The 18,509-nt window shown below is 39.6% G+C and overlaps 2 protein-coding genes and 1 long non-coding RNA gene across 10 annotated transcripts; 1 reads left to right on the forward strand and 2 right to left on the reverse strand.

Annotated features, from left to right (window-relative positions):
- Positions 1 to 34: 34 nt before the first annotated feature.
- lancl2 (LanC lantibiotic synthetase component C-like 2 (bacterial)) lies at positions 35 to 16,947 on the forward strand. 2 transcript variants are annotated; one of them, XM_077554477.1, is made up of 14 exons: positions 35 to 407; positions 1,382 to 1,587; positions 2,052 to 2,169; positions 2,233 to 2,440; positions 2,536 to 2,683; positions 3,967 to 4,113; positions 4,180 to 4,362; positions 4,869 to 5,045; positions 5,346 to 5,418; positions 5,565 to 8,166; positions 14,352 to 14,399; positions 14,844 to 14,921; positions 15,976 to 16,530; positions 16,676 to 16,947. In XM_077554477.1, exons 2-10 carry the CDS (start codon positions 1,423 to 1,425, stop codon positions 5,639 to 5,641), a joined length of 1,296 nt encoding a protein of 431 aa, XP_077410603.1. In that variant the 5' UTR covers positions 35 to 407; positions 1,382 to 1,422; the 3' UTR covers positions 5,642 to 8,166; positions 14,352 to 14,399; positions 14,844 to 14,921; positions 15,976 to 16,530; positions 16,676 to 16,947. The 2 variants fall into 2 exon arrangements, with proteins under 2 accessions (XP_077410603.1, XP_077410604.1); XM_077554478.1 differs by having other exon boundaries at positions 15,981 to 16,530.
- Positions 7,068 to 12,222, reverse strand: vopp1b (VOPP1 WW domain binding protein b). The gene is made up of 5 exons (XM_077554479.1): positions 11,936 to 12,222; positions 8,269 to 8,327; positions 8,051 to 8,128; positions 7,832 to 7,965; positions 7,068 to 7,572 (listed from the first exon to the last, which is right to left on the reverse strand). Exons 1-5 carry the CDS (start codon positions 11,984 to 11,986, stop codon positions 7,367 to 7,369), a joined length of 528 nt encoding a protein of 175 aa, XP_077410605.1. The 5' UTR covers positions 11,987 to 12,222; the 3' UTR covers positions 7,068 to 7,366.
- On the reverse strand, positions 15,942 to 17,807 carry LOC144040352 (uncharacterized). 7 transcript variants are annotated; one of them, XR_013289705.1, is made up of 7 exons: positions 17,681 to 17,807; positions 17,364 to 17,427; positions 16,821 to 16,876; positions 16,684 to 16,750; positions 16,304 to 16,505; positions 16,137 to 16,239; positions 15,942 to 16,067 (listed from the first exon to the last, which is right to left on the reverse strand). It is a non-coding gene; the product is annotated as an uncharacterized LOC144040352 (long non-coding RNA). The 7 variants fall into 7 exon arrangements; XR_013289706.1 differs by having other exon boundaries at positions 16,304 to 16,623; XR_013289702.1 differs by having other exon boundaries at positions 16,807 to 16,876.
- Between the last annotated feature and the right edge of the window lie 702 nt (positions 17,808 to 18,509).

Consider the following 18,509-nt stretch of genomic DNA (forward strand, 5'->3'; position numbering starts at 1 on the left):
ATTGATTTGCAATGATGTCTAATCCCGACATCACAGCATCATACACCAACACCATCTGCCACCATTCACAGTCGGAGTCAGCTGCTTGCATTGGGCTGCTGGGTACTGGCGGGTACTGATTGTTACAGGGACGACTTGAGTGGCGCTTTAGATCTTCACCCGCAGTGTGTGTGTGTAGGGGGGTTACCCCTTCTTCTTTTTTTTGTCGAGCGGCATCCGCAGCAGGGTTTGAGGATGCCGAGGGACTGCAGCTGATGGAGGCTTCTTGTCCCGCCCGATCGCCCTGACTGCGGCTTCCAGCTTTCGTTCACTGTGGAAGGGAGAGTTTGGGCTGGGGGAGACGCGACCGGGAGGCTGGTGAAGTGGAATCATCGTCATCCACACCATAGCCTGCTCATCACATCCTGGTGATACATTTTCCCTTTAAAATGTGCTTATAGCTTTTGTGTTTGGAGAGTAAAATGTAGGCCTATCGTGAAGATTGCATGCTGGTGACGAACCACGTTGTTATGGTTTACCCCAAGAGAGCCGTGAAACTATAATCACCTTCATATTATTTGTATGTACACAAAAAACAAATCATAACTAGTTTTGTATTCAAGTTAGCAATCTTCAGCTATTCAATTTATTTAAAAATTGATTGTTTGCAATATTCTATACTAGAAGTGAAGACAACAAGGAACATGCTGGTCTGTGAGCGCGACACCTGTGCATTAAAACGTGTCATATACAATGTAAACACACAATGTGAATTCACATAAACATGACGTTTTAACCAAATGTTTATGTCCGTTCAAAAAAGTGGATTGGTTTAATTCCTTCCGTCTTCCTGTAATGGTACGCGAAAGAATCGATGCCTAAGTAAACGTGGTATTTAATTTTAACTACATTTTTTAATGAACTTTTTTAGGAATGAAATCACTATAATTGTTTGATGAACACTAGGCCTACAACTTACTGCAATTAATTTTGGCAATGATGGTGGTGGTAATTTGCATAAAAATGTTAATAACACTCTACAGTACAAAGTCAAGATTCAAAATTTTATATGAACAAATACAGTGTGCAATGACATTATTAACTATGCTAACACATCATGTAAGATACCACTAAGTCATAGAAAAAGTAAATAATACAGCAAAAAGTAAATTATGCAATTCATGACAACTCTGAGAAATATTTATAATCTAGTATAGGATGGAGATGAAAAGCTCCAGTTGAGCAAATATTGACTACAATGTGCCTTGTTAATGTATTTTATAAATGGGACTTTCCAACTCAATTAATATAGGAACAGTCTAATGGTATCTGCATTTTTTCCTGGTATTGTTGATAGTGTTGTTGTCTCTTTTACGAAACGCGTTTTTAATTATGGTTCCAGCGTTCCGGTGGACTTTTTGACCCTCCGGAGCCGCCGTAGAGATGGGAGACAACATGTCAAAGCGTCTGAAGCTGATTTCGGTGACAGAAGCTGAGATGGAGGAGCGTTCTTTTGCCAACCCTTACGCTGACTGGGACCAAGGAGCCCTCACGTCCAATTCCGGAGCAGAAGTGGATTACAATGAACCGTTTGACGAAGAAGGACAGGCGAGTTGCCCTGTGGTTGTGCGGAATTTAATGACAAATGAAGTACCATTTACCATACGTAGGCTATGGCGCATGCTAGCATAAATAAGGAATGGCTAACATGGACATTTTGTCACAGGTGCTTGCTTTCACACTTTTACATACGATTTAAGACTAACTAAAATGATGCGTAGTGGAATAAGGTTCGAAGATGGTTACGCAGAACACTACAATTCAAATAACTTCTGACATTTATCAAAAATAAGTCTATTTTGCCGTGATTGGCAACGCGCCAGATAGCGCAAAAAAACAACACTGCCTTTATCCAATGTCAATGATAAAAATAACACGTTATTTTTCAGCGACTTATTTAAATAAGCAACGCAATAATAAGATAATAATAACATATGTATGGACATAGTAATTGACTCATACACATCCTTATGTACTTACTTATGTAGCCTACTGTATTCTGTCGTTCTCAGGTGAGCTCATCCTTCCTAAGGAAGGTCCAGAGTAAGATAAAAGATCTGCTTCAGCAAATGGAGGAGGGCCTGAAGACTGTCGACCCTCACGACTTCTCCACTTACACTGGATGGACAGGTCTGTGAGGATTATTAATCTACACTAATCCCACAATGAAAATGTTTCCTCTCTTCTATGCAGGGATTGCTTTACTGTACATGCAGCTGTATCGTGGCTCCAATGACGTTGCACACCTGCAAAGGGCACTGGACTACGTGAAGAGATCAATGAGGATTCTGAATGGGCGAAAAGTGACTTTCCTTTGTGGTGACGCCGGCCCGCTGGCAGTGGGTGCGGTGGTCCACCACAAGCTGGGCAACACCGCTGACAGCAACGACTGTCTTTCTAGGTGAGCCTTTCGAACTGACATTTTTTTTATTTATTTTTGTTTTGATTCCGTTTTCCAGACTTTCTGCAAATTGAATCGACTTTTCCCCTACTTAGGCTCCTGCAGCTGCAGCTATCCGTGCTCGGTTTAGATTCCGAGACGCCAGATGAGCTTCTGTATGGACGCGCTGGTTACCTGTACGCGCTTCTGTATGTCAACAAGGAAATAGGAGGCGACACTGTGGATGAAGCCACCGTTGCAAAAGTGAGCCATTTTGTGCTTCTAAATACAGTTTTAAAAAATCTATTTTTAGATTAAAGTCACATATTTATCTATTTATTTTCCCAAATGAAAGAGCTGAGGGTGTCCATGCCAGTAGCTTGAGGTAAAAATAAACATTTTGCTTTGAAGCAGCAGTTTCCTGCAGCACTGCAGTGCAGTTAACCATTTTTGTGCTCATAAATCTGGCCTGGCCACCACAGCTCATTGCCTTTTATCAAACTGTGCCTCGGGGTGCAGTTAGCAAGTGTTGTTTCCTTTTTGTTTTTTTCTCAGCGTTCTGGGAGTCTGCAGTTATCTTTGATAGTCACTTCATAAGCTGTCTGCGAGCCTTTCGCTCTACGGCCTAGTTAAATTGTTTTATTCAGAATCAGAATGAGGTTTATTGGCCGAGTATGTCAAAACATACAAGGAATTTCTTTTCACAGGCAACCCGTCTGAGAAACATGAAAAAATATTATTGTTATTATTATGATTTTTTCCCCCCCAACATTAATTCATGGCCAACAGAGGGAGACAGAATGGGAAGCCTGGCTGCTCGCTAATTTTGAGATGAAAAAAAGGAAAAACAAGATGTGGAAAACCTCAATTACTATTATTACTACAATTATTATTATTATTATTAATTATTATTGGAAGTATTATTGCTTAGCTTTCTTAACAATAATTTATAAGTGTGTGTTGGTTGAAATGTGCATCACTACTTCATTTTTAATTATTAACTAATTTGCTCCCCAAAACGTATAAATTTGTTCTATTTTAAATATTACCATTGTTCGAAAACGTATTTATACGTTTTTTAATGTTTTTTTTTATTTTTATGCTAGAGCATACAAAACGCTTTGATGCAGCCTCAGCTGAAGACAACGGTTGAAGCAATGGTATTTATTACAAAAACAGCCAGAAGGTGGCAGCAGAGTATAAGAGATCAACCAGGGCCATGTTGGCAACAAGTTATTTTCCCCAGTTTTCAACAGATATGTGAATAATGATGAAACTTAGCTATATTCTAATGGTAATTGCTCCATAACGGAAACAGATACTTTTTTTTTTCCTGATGAAAGAAGAGACTCTAATCTTTCTTTTGGTAGGTTCCATGTTTTTATAGCAATAGTACAGATAGTAAAAATCCAGTAAAACAGCCGAGAGCAAAGGGGGTTGCTTCAGTGAAAATAAATTCAATCAATGTCCCATTCTACTGTATTTTTCCCCAAACATCGAAAATGTGTTAGGAGCTTTTCTTGACACTCTTTCCGTCTCCATCCCAGGTGGTGGCGCCCATTATTGAGTCTGGAAAGAATCTGTCAGCAGAGCTGAAGAAGACGGAACGCTGCCCTCTGCTGTACGAATGGCACAAGAAGCAGTACGTCGGCGCTGCCCATGGCCTGGCTGGAATCTTTTACATGCTCATGCAGGTAAATAAATTGGGCGTTGTCACGTGTGAGACGACGTGGCCCAGTAAAACGTGTCCATCCGTTCAGCCGGGGGCGAGGGTCCCCCCCGACGTGCTGTCCGCGTTGGTTCGGCCCAGCATCGATTATATCCGCCACAAGAAATTTCGTTCCGGCAACTTCCCGTCGTCGCTGAGCAACGAGAGCGACCGGCTGGTTCACTGGTGCCACGGAGCGCCCGGCGTCATCCACATGCTCATTATGGCTCATAAGGTAAAATTCTCCGGTGATTCTAAAATGTCCAAATTGAAGTTATTGGAAATGATGTATTCATCTGTTTATAAAACACAGTCGAGGGTGAGCGAGTTGAGCTTGTCCCGCGCTCACTATATTTCATTTTAATAGCCCGACTTCACACTCACTGTTGCTATAAATTGTTGTTGAATTCCCTCCCTTCTTTGTCAGCGAGCCGCTTGGCACCAAAAGTGCCGTTAGCGCTCAGACTGCAGTCACGAATCCACACAAACCTCAGCAAGAGCCACATGAAGTTCATCTCCGGCTAACCCAATATTACAAGTCCTTAAAGGGGAACATTTTTGGTTTGACTGTATACAAATAGTTGGGCCGCCCGCGAAGTGTGAAATTAAACAAGCTTGTAAATCATTTATGAGCTGCCTATTTTTTATTTTTTTTAAAGCAAGCCGTTCTGCCCCGCTGTAGTGAGAATTTGACCTTTTAGATGCATTTAACAGCAATTCTACTGCCGCTCGTGTCTGCAGGTTTTCAAAGAGGACAAGTACCTGAAGGAAGCGGTAGAATGCGGCGAGGTGATCTGGCAGAGGGGTCTTCTCCGGAAAGGCTACGGCATCTGCCACGGGACCGCCGGCAACGGCTACGCCTTCCTGTCCTTGTACAAGCTCACCCAGGAGAAGAAGTACCTGTACCGCGCCTGCAAGGTAATCAACGGCTGATAGTGGAGGGAGAAAAAAAAAGTCCTCCTCGGCAGTAGGTGGCGCTATAATGCGGGCCGTTTGACACTGTGAATCATTTGCGTCAGAAAGAAAAAAAAATTGTCATTGCGTTAAATGAAATTGAGGTATCGGTACTCTGTGTTGGTGAGTGGTCATTGTTGAGTTTAAAAAAAATACAAAAAAAAAAAATATATATATATATAATTTATTTATTAAAATTTAAAATTAATTAAAAAAATTTTTTTTTAAGTTATTTAAAAAAAAATGTATATTCCGTTCCTTCAGTTTGCCGAATGGTGTTTGGATTATGGGACTCACGGCTGCCGCATCCCTGACAGACCCTACTCGCTTTTCGAAGGTATAATCAATCCCCCATGTCACGTTCAACAACATTTTCATGTGATTTTAGTGACTGATAATCTAATTCTCAACAGTTACTTTAGCTTGTTTATACCGTTTTACATTAATGATTGTTGATTAATACGTCGCCATTTCACCCATCAGGCATGGCGGGCACCATCCACTACCTGTCGGAAATGGCCGCACCCGAAGCTTCCTGTTTCCCTGCCTTTGAACTGTAATCTGCTAAAGTTTGGATGTGATATCATCTCGTTTCTTTCAAGTCATTGCAAACCACCAAAGTATTAGGAGCGGATTTTTGGACCAAACTACACTTAAAGGTCAACTTTGAGGGCCCTTGCTATCAACACTGGTATGACTTTGGGCACCTATGGAAAGCCATTGTCACATATCCTTTAAAAAACACGTGTACGTATCGTATTTGTATTCACATGCATGCCCAAGTGGTTCTTCATGTCCTGTCAGTGATGTGATTTTTCTTTTTTCCCGTCCTGTTTCTTTTTTCAAATAAGTTTTTTTTTCTCTTTTCTCTCAAACTTGAGGTATGTTTTTGTGTGTGTTTAGCAAACCAAACATTAATGCATGTCAGATTCCCCCCCCTCAGAATTCGGACTTTAAAGTGAGAATTTTCACTTTAGTCAGGATTCGGACTTTATTCTCAGAATTCTCACTTAAAAGACAGAATTCTGTGAATAAAGTGAGAATTCTCACTTTAAAATCAGAATTCCAAGATTAAAGTTAGATTTCTTAGGAAAAAAGTCTGAATTCTGATTTTAAAGTCAGAATTTTGAGATTAAAGTGAGAATTCTCACTTTAAAGTCAGAATAAAGACTAAAAGTGAGAATTCAGACTTTAAAATCTGAATTCTGACTTTTTTCTAAGCAATCTAACTTTTAATCTCAGAATTCTGATAAATACCACAATGACCAACATCAAAACAGAAGGTAGCGTAGTGTTCACCAAAAAACAAGAACATTCACACTTAAGCACTTAAATACTGTATAGGGAAGAAAAAAAAAACCTTCAATTATTATTCTATTAATGTTACACTCATTGAATTTCACTAAGTGTTTGAAAACACTCCCTGGTAGTTACGTTGAATTGGATCTGATGTGTGAAAGTATTTATCGCACACTACGTACTGCTGCTAACACAATCGTCATTAATGAGGCCGACAGCATATGAATGCACATGAATGCCTAATTCTCTTAATGGGATGTTGTCCTGAGTGTCCCTCACTGTGTTTTTATCTGAAATGTGTCCTGTTTGTTTGTCCAGCCAATGTGTATAATGATCCGATAGTATTGTATAAATTATGGAAAAAAATCACATGTACTACTTGTTTTGCAGTATATTTTACAAAAAACAAAATACACTGTGGCTCAATTGTGCTTTTTTGCGGTTTGTAAACGGGACAATGAGAATGTATAGTTTTACAGTTTTGAGTGAAAGCAAAGGGGTACTGAACCAGAGCCCTGCAGCACACCAAACAGAAATGGTCCGTATACAGTAAAGTCTCTGGAATACAAAATGGGAAGGAGGCAGTTTTGGGACAAAACTTTTTTTTTCTTCTTTTTTTCCTCATGTTTATGACTTATCAACTAAAAATACTTTGAAAAAAACAAAAAAAATATGCACTGACACAAATCATATCTGACTTTTTATTACATGGCATATTTTGATGGCATTATACATTGTGCAGTTGGGAGGCAAAAGGAAGCTGGTGATGGTGAATCCACCTGATCCAATTGAATGAAGAGAAAATAAGCGGTGAATGCAAATGAATGTGTGAGTGTGCATCTAGATTCGGACTGCTGCGCCTGTTTTTGTTTTTTTCTTTTAAGTCTCCGGGACAACAAAGGGGTGCCACAGTCCACACAGCAACAGTTAAGGTTCAAATAAATGGCGTCCTTTCCGTCTTCGTCTTCTTATTGTGCTTTCAGATGTTACTTCTTGTCCCCGTTGTGGAAAATTTGTTCATAGGACGGTGGCGGGTGATTGCAGTAAGATGGCGGTGGGGGGTATGAGGCCAGCATCATGTGGGTGGAGCCGGGCTGCGGCGGGTAGGTGGGGTGCGCCATGGCGAGCGTCGGGTCACCGCCCGTCATCCCGTTCACGCCGAAGCCCTGCATACTTCCTGGCTGCTGGGAAACTACACAGAACATAGACAACTTGTGAGGAATGCAGTTGTTTGAATGTTTATTATTAGCTATGCTAATTTCCGTTAGCCCAGCTATAGAGTTTTGCCTTATATGTTAGCATTAAGCTTTTTGTTAGGGTGAACTTGGTGCTTAATTATTTTTTGTTGTTTTACGGTAAATGTATACATGGTTTTTGGAGGCTATTCTAAACGAGTAATTGGTATCAAGGAAGTATGGTAAACCAGATTTTTACTCAATGCTTTAATTTACCCGGCGTGGTGACAGGGGGTCTGGTGAAGGACACGTTGAAGACAGGCTCGTCTCTCAGGGACGAGGGGTACATCCTTCGACGGATGAAGAAGCCGGCGCCGCAGCAGAACAGCACGCCCATCATCAGGAGCACCCTGAAACCAAATGATCAAGACGGCGGATGGAGAATGAAAATAAACATTTGTAGGTTGTCCTAACTTCTGACGGCAGAATACTCACCAGAAGTACCAAAGTCTCTGGATGGACAGCGCTCTCACACAGCAGCGAGTCCCGCAGCAGTCCTCGTACGAGCGACATCTGGATTTTGACGGGAACACAGACAACAGTTAGCGCAGGTAAAGCACAAATCCCACATGGTTAGCCGTAGCATATATTATTAGCTTCCTAGTTAGCGTTCAACCATTCCAGTTAAATGAGTCACATGAAGTGGTACTTACATGAAGTATATTGGGTATCCGCCTTCAAAATACCAGCAGTACTTTTTGGCCTCTACAGCCTGTTGAAGAAGAAAAAAAAAAAAAGACACATTGGAACAATACTTTAGATGTTCATTTTATCATTTGCTACAAATTATTTGTATGGTAATTTACCATTTCAGGGAAACTCAAACGCTACAATAGAGACAATATCACAGATATTTAAAGAATTTACAGTAGTTTAGCTTCAATGCTAACTTCCATTAGCCCATCTATAGTTTCACATTATGTGTTAGCATTAAGCTAGCAGAATTTCGTTCTGATAGAACTAGTGTTTGAACATTTTCCAGTGCCGTTCTAATATGACTATATTAGGCTATTCTTTTTATTCATTAAATATTAGCATTCAAATTATTTGTACGGTAATTTGAAGGGAACTCAAACACCACAACGGAGACAATATCATAGACAAATTTTGCTATGTTCAAAGCATTTACAGTAGTTTAGCTTCAATGCTAACTCCCATTCAGAGTTTCACATTATATGTTAGCATTAAGCTAGCACAGTTTAGTTGGATAAAATTAGTATTTGTTTGATGAATTTTAACGTTTAATTCTGATTAATTTGTTTTATGTATGTTGTTTTCTGACTTTATATATCTATGACATTGTAGTTCTAATATGACTCAAATGTAAAGAGATAAAACAAACAAAAGGCAATTCAACAAGTTACTATAGCAGGTTGGTTCCTTTCATCAATAATATAAAATATTGTGGAAATCACCACCACTGAGTGTCAGTTAAAAGTTTTTCTTATAAAGCTATTGTATATTGTGCAAGTTTACCTAAACATGTGTCCAAGTGACTCAAACAAGTGACTAGCTACATCATAACACCCATTTGTACTCATTTGGTCACAACCTCCGAATGCTCCCTTTTGCCGTCATGAGAATGCCGAGCGCCGCCGCCAGCTGTCTGCTCAATTAACTGCCTTTGAAATGATCTCCCCGCGCGCGCATGAGACTGCCGGCTTGATCAGATTATTTGCAAGAAGCTGAGAGGACCCGGAGCAGACCTGGGCAGAGTACGACCCAAGGGCCGCATTTGGCCCATCATCGGCAGTCCCTGGCTGGCCCCCGTGAGGTCATCATGAGGTCAAAATAAAACTAGCTAGGTGGTACTTGGCAACAAATATCATTGAAAATAAAGCACATTTTGGATGTGGTTTGATATGACATAACACTGAACATTAAAGTGAATTATTTTCAGTCCTGAAAGGAAACCAAAATCATTGAGTGCTCTCGGGATTATAAATATCACAGTGAAAGTTGTTGTTTCCTGTGGAAAGTAACACTGTAAAAAAAGTAGCAGCCTCATCCCACCCAGTATGAGATAACACGAAAAAAATACAATAAAAAGTGTGCAACATTGAGGACTCGGACTCATTTACAAGGTCACCAGTAAGCCACAATATCATAAAGATAAGAATTAGGCGCATAACCTTTTGGACTGATTTACAATACTTTGTTATATTGTATTTGTTTTACATTACAACGGAGAGATAAATCGTCAAAAAGAAAAAGGGGGAATGTTTGATTGATTATTATTGTCATCATTATTACCATGATTTTTGTTTTATATTATAAAAAAAAAAAATTATCTGCAAAAATCACCCCAAAAAACTGATGTTTTTTGTTTTTTAACATAAAGAGCTAATATAGGCTGACTAAATAAATTGGGGCAATTTTTTTTAAATATAGTTTTAAACACATTTAAACGTATTCAAAGTTGCTTGCTGTTTCAGTTACTTCTTCTTCCCAATTTGTAATTAAAAAAAATAAATAAATCATTTTGACACAAACTGGAAACTTTTTATTTCACATTCCAGACTTTGCCACAATCCATTTTCCATGTCTGGACCTAATTTACCGCCAGTGGCCATCATCCAGCCCTGTTCATTGTCTTCCTCCAATTAGACGGCGCGAAAGAACTGACAGAGCAGGAAAATGCCCCTCTCTGTGCTCCCGTGGGACAAAAATGACTCTTACACAACCAACAAATGTGCTCCGCTGCTTTAAAAGCTGCTCGGAGGTTTTAGCCAGAGGACATCGGATGAGGGTTGAATAGTTCAAATGGTTCGACGCTGAACATTAAAGCCCTTAGAAGCGCGGGAGTGCGTGTGGCGATCCGGCCGTTTCGCCTTTTGTAGAAAGGCGATCAATAATGAAGCCCTCCCTACCTTGCACTCTCTCAAAGGAGGAATATAGAATTATGGAATATTTATCTTATAATATACAATATACAAAGTTGTTTTCTGAAATTTCCTTTCATTATCCGAGCAAAACGTTTGATTGTCAGAGTGATCTGAAACCACATCAGAATCAGAAACATAGTCACGCCGTTAAAGAGCCTGATTCCGACCACGCTGCCTGTGTACATTTAAAATGGATGAGCTCGGTCAGATGAGTGAGGATGAAATAATAATGATTCGCGTTAATAATAAATGTATATGAGTGTCAGCGGTGGGCTGTAAGAGGAAATGGGAATCGTGACCACGGCGTTAGCTTCAGAACAAACCTTATTGTCATCCACGGAGGAACTTCAAACCCCCAAAACAACTGAACATGCAGTGTTAGCATAATGGACTATTTTGCCTAAATAGAGCTCCTCAACTCACAAATCGCTGACACCAAGATGCCACCAGATGGCACCAGAGCAACACTGTCATTAGTTTGACCTGAGCAAAAAAAAATTGGTGGGTGGACAACCAGTCCAGGGTATACCCCACCTGAAACATACCATTTTTTTTTTACAATTGCCTATAGATGCCACAAGATGGCGACAAAATACTTTTTTTCCTATATTACACAAGGATATGGTTTGATTAAATGAAGAATGTGAGAAAATAAGCTCCTCCCCTCCAATTTAACATAATCATGCTAGCAGGTGGCGCTAAAGCAATATTTGTATATTAGACGCAAAAATTGCAAATTAGATTCTGCTCCAAATCACTTTAGGTTAAAAAATATAAAAAATAAGTGAGTTTTTTCAGCAAGTGAGAAATCTGTTAATAGATGCCAAACCTAATATCTGTTCGCTGTATATTCATTTTAAGACGTCAAGAGGTGACGAGGTACATTGCTGACATCTAAAAAAAAAAAATAAATTAAATATTGCATAACATTTAGCCATACAAAGGCCCAACAACCCAACGTGGGGCTTAAGGGGGTTTCAGCCCATAAACAAAATATAAAATGAGAATGAATCAGACAATAGATGGATATTCATTTTTTTCAGGACCAATTTCTCGTGATCTCGACCTCAGCTGACAAGACAATGGAAGAGAAGCCGGCTGTCAGTCTTACAGTTAGGATTTGTTTGAAGTCCAATTGTTCATTGCTATTTTTTTGCTAGCCGATTTGTTCAAAACGTGTCCTACATCCCATTGATGTCCTACTCTGACCTCTATGGATCGTGTCATTTTTATTCCACGGGAGCGAAAGTTAAATTGTTGTTATTCTGGCATGGATTCGGTTCGCTCTGGATGGAGCCTGGTGGAACAAACGTATTTGATTTTTATTTATTTATTATTCTTTTCCAAAATCACAAATGGAGAACAAACAAGCCGCTTCGAGCCTACAATGCCCGTCAAATCGCCGACAAAAATAACCACTCCGATCTTGACTCACCTCTAGAAATAGCCAGAATGTCAAGGCTAAATCGGTCCGAGGATTCCTCATCTCTCAGCCGGTCAAAGTAGCCGCTCCACTAAAAAAAGGGCCGACGTGGAGGTTCGACGCTCCTTTATGGCCGCGTCGCTTTCATTCCTGCTCCCTGGGATCCGCGGAGATCACATCCGGCCGGTCCGCCAGCACCGCGGGAGTGCGTCTGGCGCCCGGTACGGAGGAAGAAGACAAGACAGGCTCGGTGAGACGGAGGATTTGCTTCCGTGCTAGCACGCCCCTTTCGCACCCTCCTCGTCGCCCGCTAAACTCACACGTTTCATCGTACATTAGCTTTAATACTACGTGAAATGAATTGAAATGACAGTAATCTATTCCACTTTTCTTTTCTTAATTTTTTTTATTTGTAATTATTATTATTTATTTTATTTTATTTTATTTTTTTGGGGGGGTGGGGGATGGTAGTTTTACAGTATTTCTGTTTTTCAGACTATTTTTTTCAGTTTAAAAAAAAAAAGTTTTCTGCTTTTTTTGTTGTTGCTATGACGGAAAAAAACAGACCAAAGGAAATAGTTAATATATAACACTAATAATAGTTAAAATAGCGCCCCCCCCCCCAGTTTTTTTCATTTTTTTACAATATTATTTTTCCAGATTTTTTAAAAATAAGATTGTGTTCTCTTTTTGAGAATATATTTTTTATTGACGCGGAAAAAAAGTTCCAATAAACAAAACAAAAATAATAATAAAAAAAGAAAAATCCATGAAACAGAGAAAATGAATGAAAAATAGAAACAAAAAAACTCAGAAAAAAGACCTAATTCTGATTCCTAGTGGTCACCCATACTATACATCTTTTCTCAGACTTAAAAAAAAAAGCTCCGATACTACCACACCAACACCGCTTTACCAGCCTGAATATCTGAGTCACCATTTTTTTCTCCAGCCGCAATGACATTTTTTTTTCTCCGGCCGCAAATTACGCTTTGCAAAAGGGATGATGAACACAACTTGGTGACAGGCCGTCCAGTGAACACCAGTCACAATCTCGTTATTTTTTTTTTATGCTACTAAAGTAGAACATTCAGATCACAACACAGATGGAGGCGGTGTTCTTTCTCCATGCTGTTTTGAATTTTGCATGAGAATGGCAGATGGTGCCATGGAAAATAGCATTGGCCCATAAAGAAGAATTTAAATGTTTTATCTTGGGCACAAATACATGTAAAGCTTGTTATGTTTATTATTAAGTAGTCCTCATTTGGTACATGCGATTTTGGCTCAATCCATAAATATTTTATATTATATAAAATCAAGTTTAAAAGTTGTATGAGACAACATATTCCGTAGTTTTAAAAGCATAGCATCAGGGGAATTCTGAATATATAAGAGCTACTGTATGCTCAGTATCACGTTGCAAAAATGATTCCATACTAGGCAATTTTTGCTCCAGTGACAAAAATGCTTATGTGAAGGCTAATTAACCAAGAGCGAATCCGTCATGCAAAACACACCATGTCATCATCATTTGCTATTTCGGTCTGCTGTATACCACACTCAGTGTGAACACACCCTTAGTGGGAAACTAGCACATTGGCTCCCTAACGTCTTCACACATTCATATTTGCTTGCTTGGCAAAAGAAAACTGTGAAAATGAAGTGATTAATTTACAAATAATCCAAATTGTAATCACAGGATTTAATGTGATAATTAAAACTCCAAACTTGCTGTAGCATTTTCGAGCAGTATATTTAAAGCGGATATTTACCAATTACTATCTTGAAGTTTTGCACAGGCGACCTTTTTATCTTTTTCTGCTTGGCTCGTCTGTTCCCCCGAGACAAGAGATTTCTCTTATCACATTTTGAAAGGAAGGTGGAGAACATATGAGCCCTGCCTTTGCATTTACTATGAGCTGTTTGTTTGTTTGTTTATTTATTTATTTATTTATTTGTTTGTTTATTTATTTATTTGTTTATTTTTTATATTAATTTTGCAGTGTCAAGAGAACCTTTTTTTCCCTCAATCCCTTTTTTATTAATTTCACATTTTCGTTGTCAAGACAACCTGCCAACCAGGCACTTTAGCATAAATTGGAATTGAACGTTCTCGCTTACCGTAAGCATCCGGTTAAGCAAGAAACTATTCATTCGAGTGTGTACTGTATTTTTCTTTTTTTAATCCAGCTGCCGTTTATATGTGTAAGTATATACACGACCCAGAGGATTTAAAAACAAATACAACACTCTAGTTTGTTTATTGTTACTCGCGAAGTCATTGGAATCTCGCGTGCTAATATGTCAACAAATGTGTGTGGCTAGGCAGCTAGCACGCACGCAAAGAGCACTCAGCTGTCAATCAGAAGTCAATCAAGGAAAGCGCTTGACTTGAATGTTGTTTGGCGTGTTCTTCTCCGCACAGAAGCTGATGTACATCATGCACATCTGGTGACCAACAACTTCTAACAAGGTAACACACGTAAAACGACTGCTTAATTGATTTTCGTTTTAGAATAGAGACCCCAAAATTGAAATACAGCTTAGTTTTCTTGTTTGTTGACTGGAACAGCTAAGGAAAAGTCTAACAAGTTTGATTTTTTAATTTTTTTAATTTCAGTTTGGAACACAATTCGAAAAACTTATTTTTGTTTTGGATTGCCGGAAGTTGTCACTGATAGCATTTCCCATACTGGCCAGGAGATGGCGACAGCGTGGGTGGAGAAAACAATAATACATTTAAAAAAAAATAAAGCAGTCATAAATCTGGCCTGGACAAAAATGATGGTGCCTCTACAAAAGATTATTTGACCAGTAGGTTGAAAGCTAAACTGGATTGTGGCCAAATAACAGCAACGTGTGAAAAGTGTTGAAAATGTTACTCATTGCTGTTTTTTTTTTTTGCATGACAACACAGGGGAGGTTTCAGGCGGCCAGCGACAGACTTGTGGGACGGACAGCAACCTGCCAAGCTGCATGTGGACACATGATGATTGTGAGTACGCAGTGTTGTGTGCTTGAGAAGCTGGGCCCATATTTCCAAAGATTCGGAAAGTTCACCTCAAAATTCTGAGCAAGGAGTCTTAATTCCAGAACATTGTTTAATTAATGGACAGAAACTTTAAAGACTTTTCTTTGAATTTGGCCCCTCTGAGCAAGTCCTTCCCTAAGAATCTTTGGGAATCCGGCCCCTGATGTGTGAGGTTAAATTGGCTTCAATGCTTCAAAATTGTCACGTCAGCTTTTCTGTACAATAAATTGTTGAACTTGAATGGGAGTCTTTTGTTTTATGAGTAACTCATTGGAAGCGTTTCATGCAAAAAGGCAAATTATTTCAAAGTGAGAGTTGCACTCGTGTTGGTCTCCACATGACCCTAAACTACACCAGTTGTGAAATTGCTGTAGTTTTGGGTGATGTGAGAAAGGAACAGTAACAGACCCGTGTCCATTGTTATGACTGATGTGCAACTCTCACCTCAAGACGCAAAGTGCCTTGTATAAAAAAAACAAAAATAGAAAATAAAAAAAAACTGCTATCACCGCTCCTAACTCCGCCCAATTCTGGCTCCACCAATCACAACGCTGCCCTAATTTGCATAACCAATCAGAATGCAGTTATTTGCATAGCCACGCCCCCTCCAGACAATCCGACCAATCACATCGCTTCAGTTGTGTGTAACCACGCCCACTTTTAGACCAGCCAATCGCATTGCTTCTAATTTGCATAGCCACACCCACATATCAACCAATCACATCGTTTTATCCTCATTGCTCCACCCACCCCTAGTGCCGTGGGCGAATCATCAAGCTTTATTCCAGCTTAGTCACACCCACTTTTGGTTTTTTTTTTTGGGGGGGCAGGAAAAAAGTTTTGGGAAAAAAAATTGAAAAAAAGTTTAGGGGAAAAAAGTTTTTGAATTTTCTTTTTTTTTTTACTTTTAAACTTAAGATTTATGTTTGAAAAGGACACATTTAAGATTTTTGTGACACATTTTAGAGAAATTGAGAGTTGAAGTGTTTTTTGTAATCAAGCTTTATTTCTTTTGCAGAGTAGACATCAAATAACAAAGCAAACAAGTTTCAAGTTGGATGAAAGTCTGCTCGTCTCTGCGTGCGGTCGGCCAAGAAGGACAGCGTGGACCTAAGAGGGGGGGGAAAAAAAAAGTTAAGTTAAATAGGTTAAGTCAACTTGTGCAGAAATGAAACTTACCAAGAGTTATTTTCTGCGACGGTTCACACGACATCAGGAAGATGATCACGTTCCTTGCGGCTCTGCTTTGACTTTGCCTGTGAACAGACGTCGTTCCGCCACACTGGACACAAATGTCATAATTCAACTTGAGACAATTGAAACATGTTACATGTGCCTTCTCTTACCAGCTGAAGTCTTCTGTCACCTTGGAGCGTTCCAGCAGCTTCAACATAAAGACACCAGTCAAGATACTATTGAACATGTTTATTGGCATGTCGACAATGACTATGTAGGCAGTTTTGAGCGCCGTCTTCAACTTGATGTGGAAATTTCTTTGCCCAGCAGGTTCAGGGTCCTGGGTGCGGAATCAGACAGACCGCAGTTTTACTGAAAGCAGAGAAAGAAAAAGCAGGTGAGTGCTCTTTAAACTGAAACATGCTAAGCTTGTCTGGCACTCAAGTTGATCATGATGTCATGTTTAGATGGCCTGCACCACCATCACCACCTAGAAAAAAAAAAAAAGTCATGTACTTTGATTAATCAAGTTTTTGCAACAGGTCCAAACCTTAACGAAGAGGAACTCGATTTCCCAAGTCCAGCCATGGTGCGCGAATCAGGCTTTCCAGTGCCACCTGGTGGACAACAGCAGGAAGAACATGACGAGTACACGAGTGAGAAATTCAAGTACCTTATTGAACGGACTTCCCCAATCCTGGTCCTTGAGGGCCAGAGTCTTGCAGGTTCCAACACACGTGATTCTAAAGACCAGGATTGTCATCAGGTGGGTTAGAGAACTGAAACATTTCAAATTAAAATTATGCCACAAGTGTGTTTGCTCTCACCTGAACCATGATTACATCACATGCTGAAATAACATTTTTGAAACATTTGTACACATGAAAGCAAACAGAGCTGGGCAGCAACTGGACCTTATTACGTGGCGGCAACGTAAGCATTCAACTTGTTTTAAAATAAAAAGTCAGCCTTAAAAGCCAGTTTGGCTTAGCAACGTGTCATTTGCTAACACGTTTAGCAAGAGGAGCCCTGCAGAAGTCTCATGAAAACCATGCCTTAAAAAACAAGTCGGCCATTTTGGAGAAAGAACACAGCCTGATACTTGATTGAGTCAGTTTATTAGATACATTTGATATAAAAACACGTGAATTGTGCCATTTTGCACTCAATCTAGCCATTGTGATAGACATGAATGAGAGAATTTGATACACTTGATGAAAATGGCTTTACTTGTGAATCCAGATTAAAAGGCACAGGAAGTCGGCCATTTTAGTCTCCACTTGAAGATTTCCACCTGTAGACAGACAATTAAGCAAACACGCATGCACAAAAATATATTTGATTAATTCCGTGTAATTGCCAATTATTTATCAGCATATACGGCAAATAAATGCGTTTTGGTGTTTAACGTAGTAGAAGCCGTTAAGTGCCGACGCAAACATTTTAGCCATCAAGTTAAGATGTAAGCACGCCAAAAGTGCCACATGACGTTAAAGTGAGCAAAAGTAGTGAGTTTTAAAATGCTATTAAAAAGAGTGAAAACTCACCTTGTCAAAAGTGTTGGATGATCTTGTGGAAATGCGTGCGGAGCAGCAGGTGGACGAGGACGACGGGATGCTGTCTGAGGTGAGAAAGAACGATTGGCATGTTTGCCCCGATTTAAATAGGTTTCCGGTGATGACGTCACTCACGGAAAAAAAAAATACAAAAAAACTTTAACACAGTAACTAATAGAAAACGAGTTGAGTTTCGTTGGTAAAGCAGCGAGAAACTCTTTGGTAAAGCGAGAGTGAAAATAAGTTCAATGTGTGTGAGAATCTCTAAGGTTCGAACAGGAAACTTGTGCTCACAAGTCAATGTAGTCGACCATTCGTCTAAGAGCACCATACCGCTTTTGTATTTTCCTTGAGTATTCATCAGATTACAGACAGTGACGTAATGTGCATATGTGTCATCCAATATATAAATACGAGCGAACGACTTGTTGTTCCAAACTTGGCGTTGGCTGAGTGGTGTATGACTATGACTAAGACTCGGGAAAACCCAGTTCGATTCTTGATCTTTGCTTATTTTTAAAATCTAAATGGAAAGCCCTGTTGGATTCGAACCTCCGTCGTCTGAACCCCAAGCAATGTTTTTACCTCTCCGCCACTTTATCCGAGTGCCGGCAATTTTTTTTTTGATATTTGAAGTCGTACGTAAAGCGACGTGACAACCACGCTTTGATCTCACCAGACTGCTTGTCTCCCTCCACTATCAAATTTAAATGGAAAGACCCCCTCTTACCTCATCTCCATCACTAAAACTGTCCTACCCTATCCACTTGAAACATTTTATGGCGCAGTAACTTTAAAAAAAAAAAACAGCTTCCACGTT

The sequence above is a fragment of the Vanacampus margaritifer genome, chromosome 20 (genome assembly GCF_051991255.1).
Source record: "Vanacampus margaritifer isolate UIUO_Vmar chromosome 20, RoL_Vmar_1.0, whole genome shotgun sequence".
NCBI lineage: Eukaryota > Metazoa > Chordata > Actinopteri > Syngnathiformes > Syngnathidae > Vanacampus > Vanacampus margaritifer.

Excerpts from the sequence above, each read along its gene's own strand:
- lancl2 (XM_077554477.1), top strand. The coding sequence starts at position 1,423 with ATGGGAGACAACATGTCAAAGCGTCTGAAGCTGATTTCGGTGACAGAA. Across the intron at positions 4,114-4,179 it reads TCTTTTACATGCTCATGCAG|CCGGGGGCGAGGGTCCCCCC; the intron begins GTAAATAAATTG and ends CCATCCGTTCAG. Across the intron at positions 5,419-5,564 it reads ACCCTACTCGCTTTTCGAAG|GCATGGCGGGCACCATCCAC; the intron begins GTATAATCAATC and ends TTCACCCATCAG.
- vopp1b (XM_077554479.1), bottom strand. The coding sequence starts at position 11,986 with ATGAGGAATCCTCGGACCGATTTAGCCTTGACATTCTGGCTATTTCTA. Across the intron at positions 7,966-8,050 it reads CAGAGACTTTGGTACTTCTG|GGTGCTCCTGATGATGGGCG; the intron begins GTGAGTATTCTG and ends ATTTGGTTTCAG. Across the intron at positions 7,573-7,831 it reads ACCCCCTGTCACCACGCCGG|TTTCCCAGCAGCCAGGAAGT; the intron begins GTAAATTAAAGC and ends TGTTCTGTGTAG.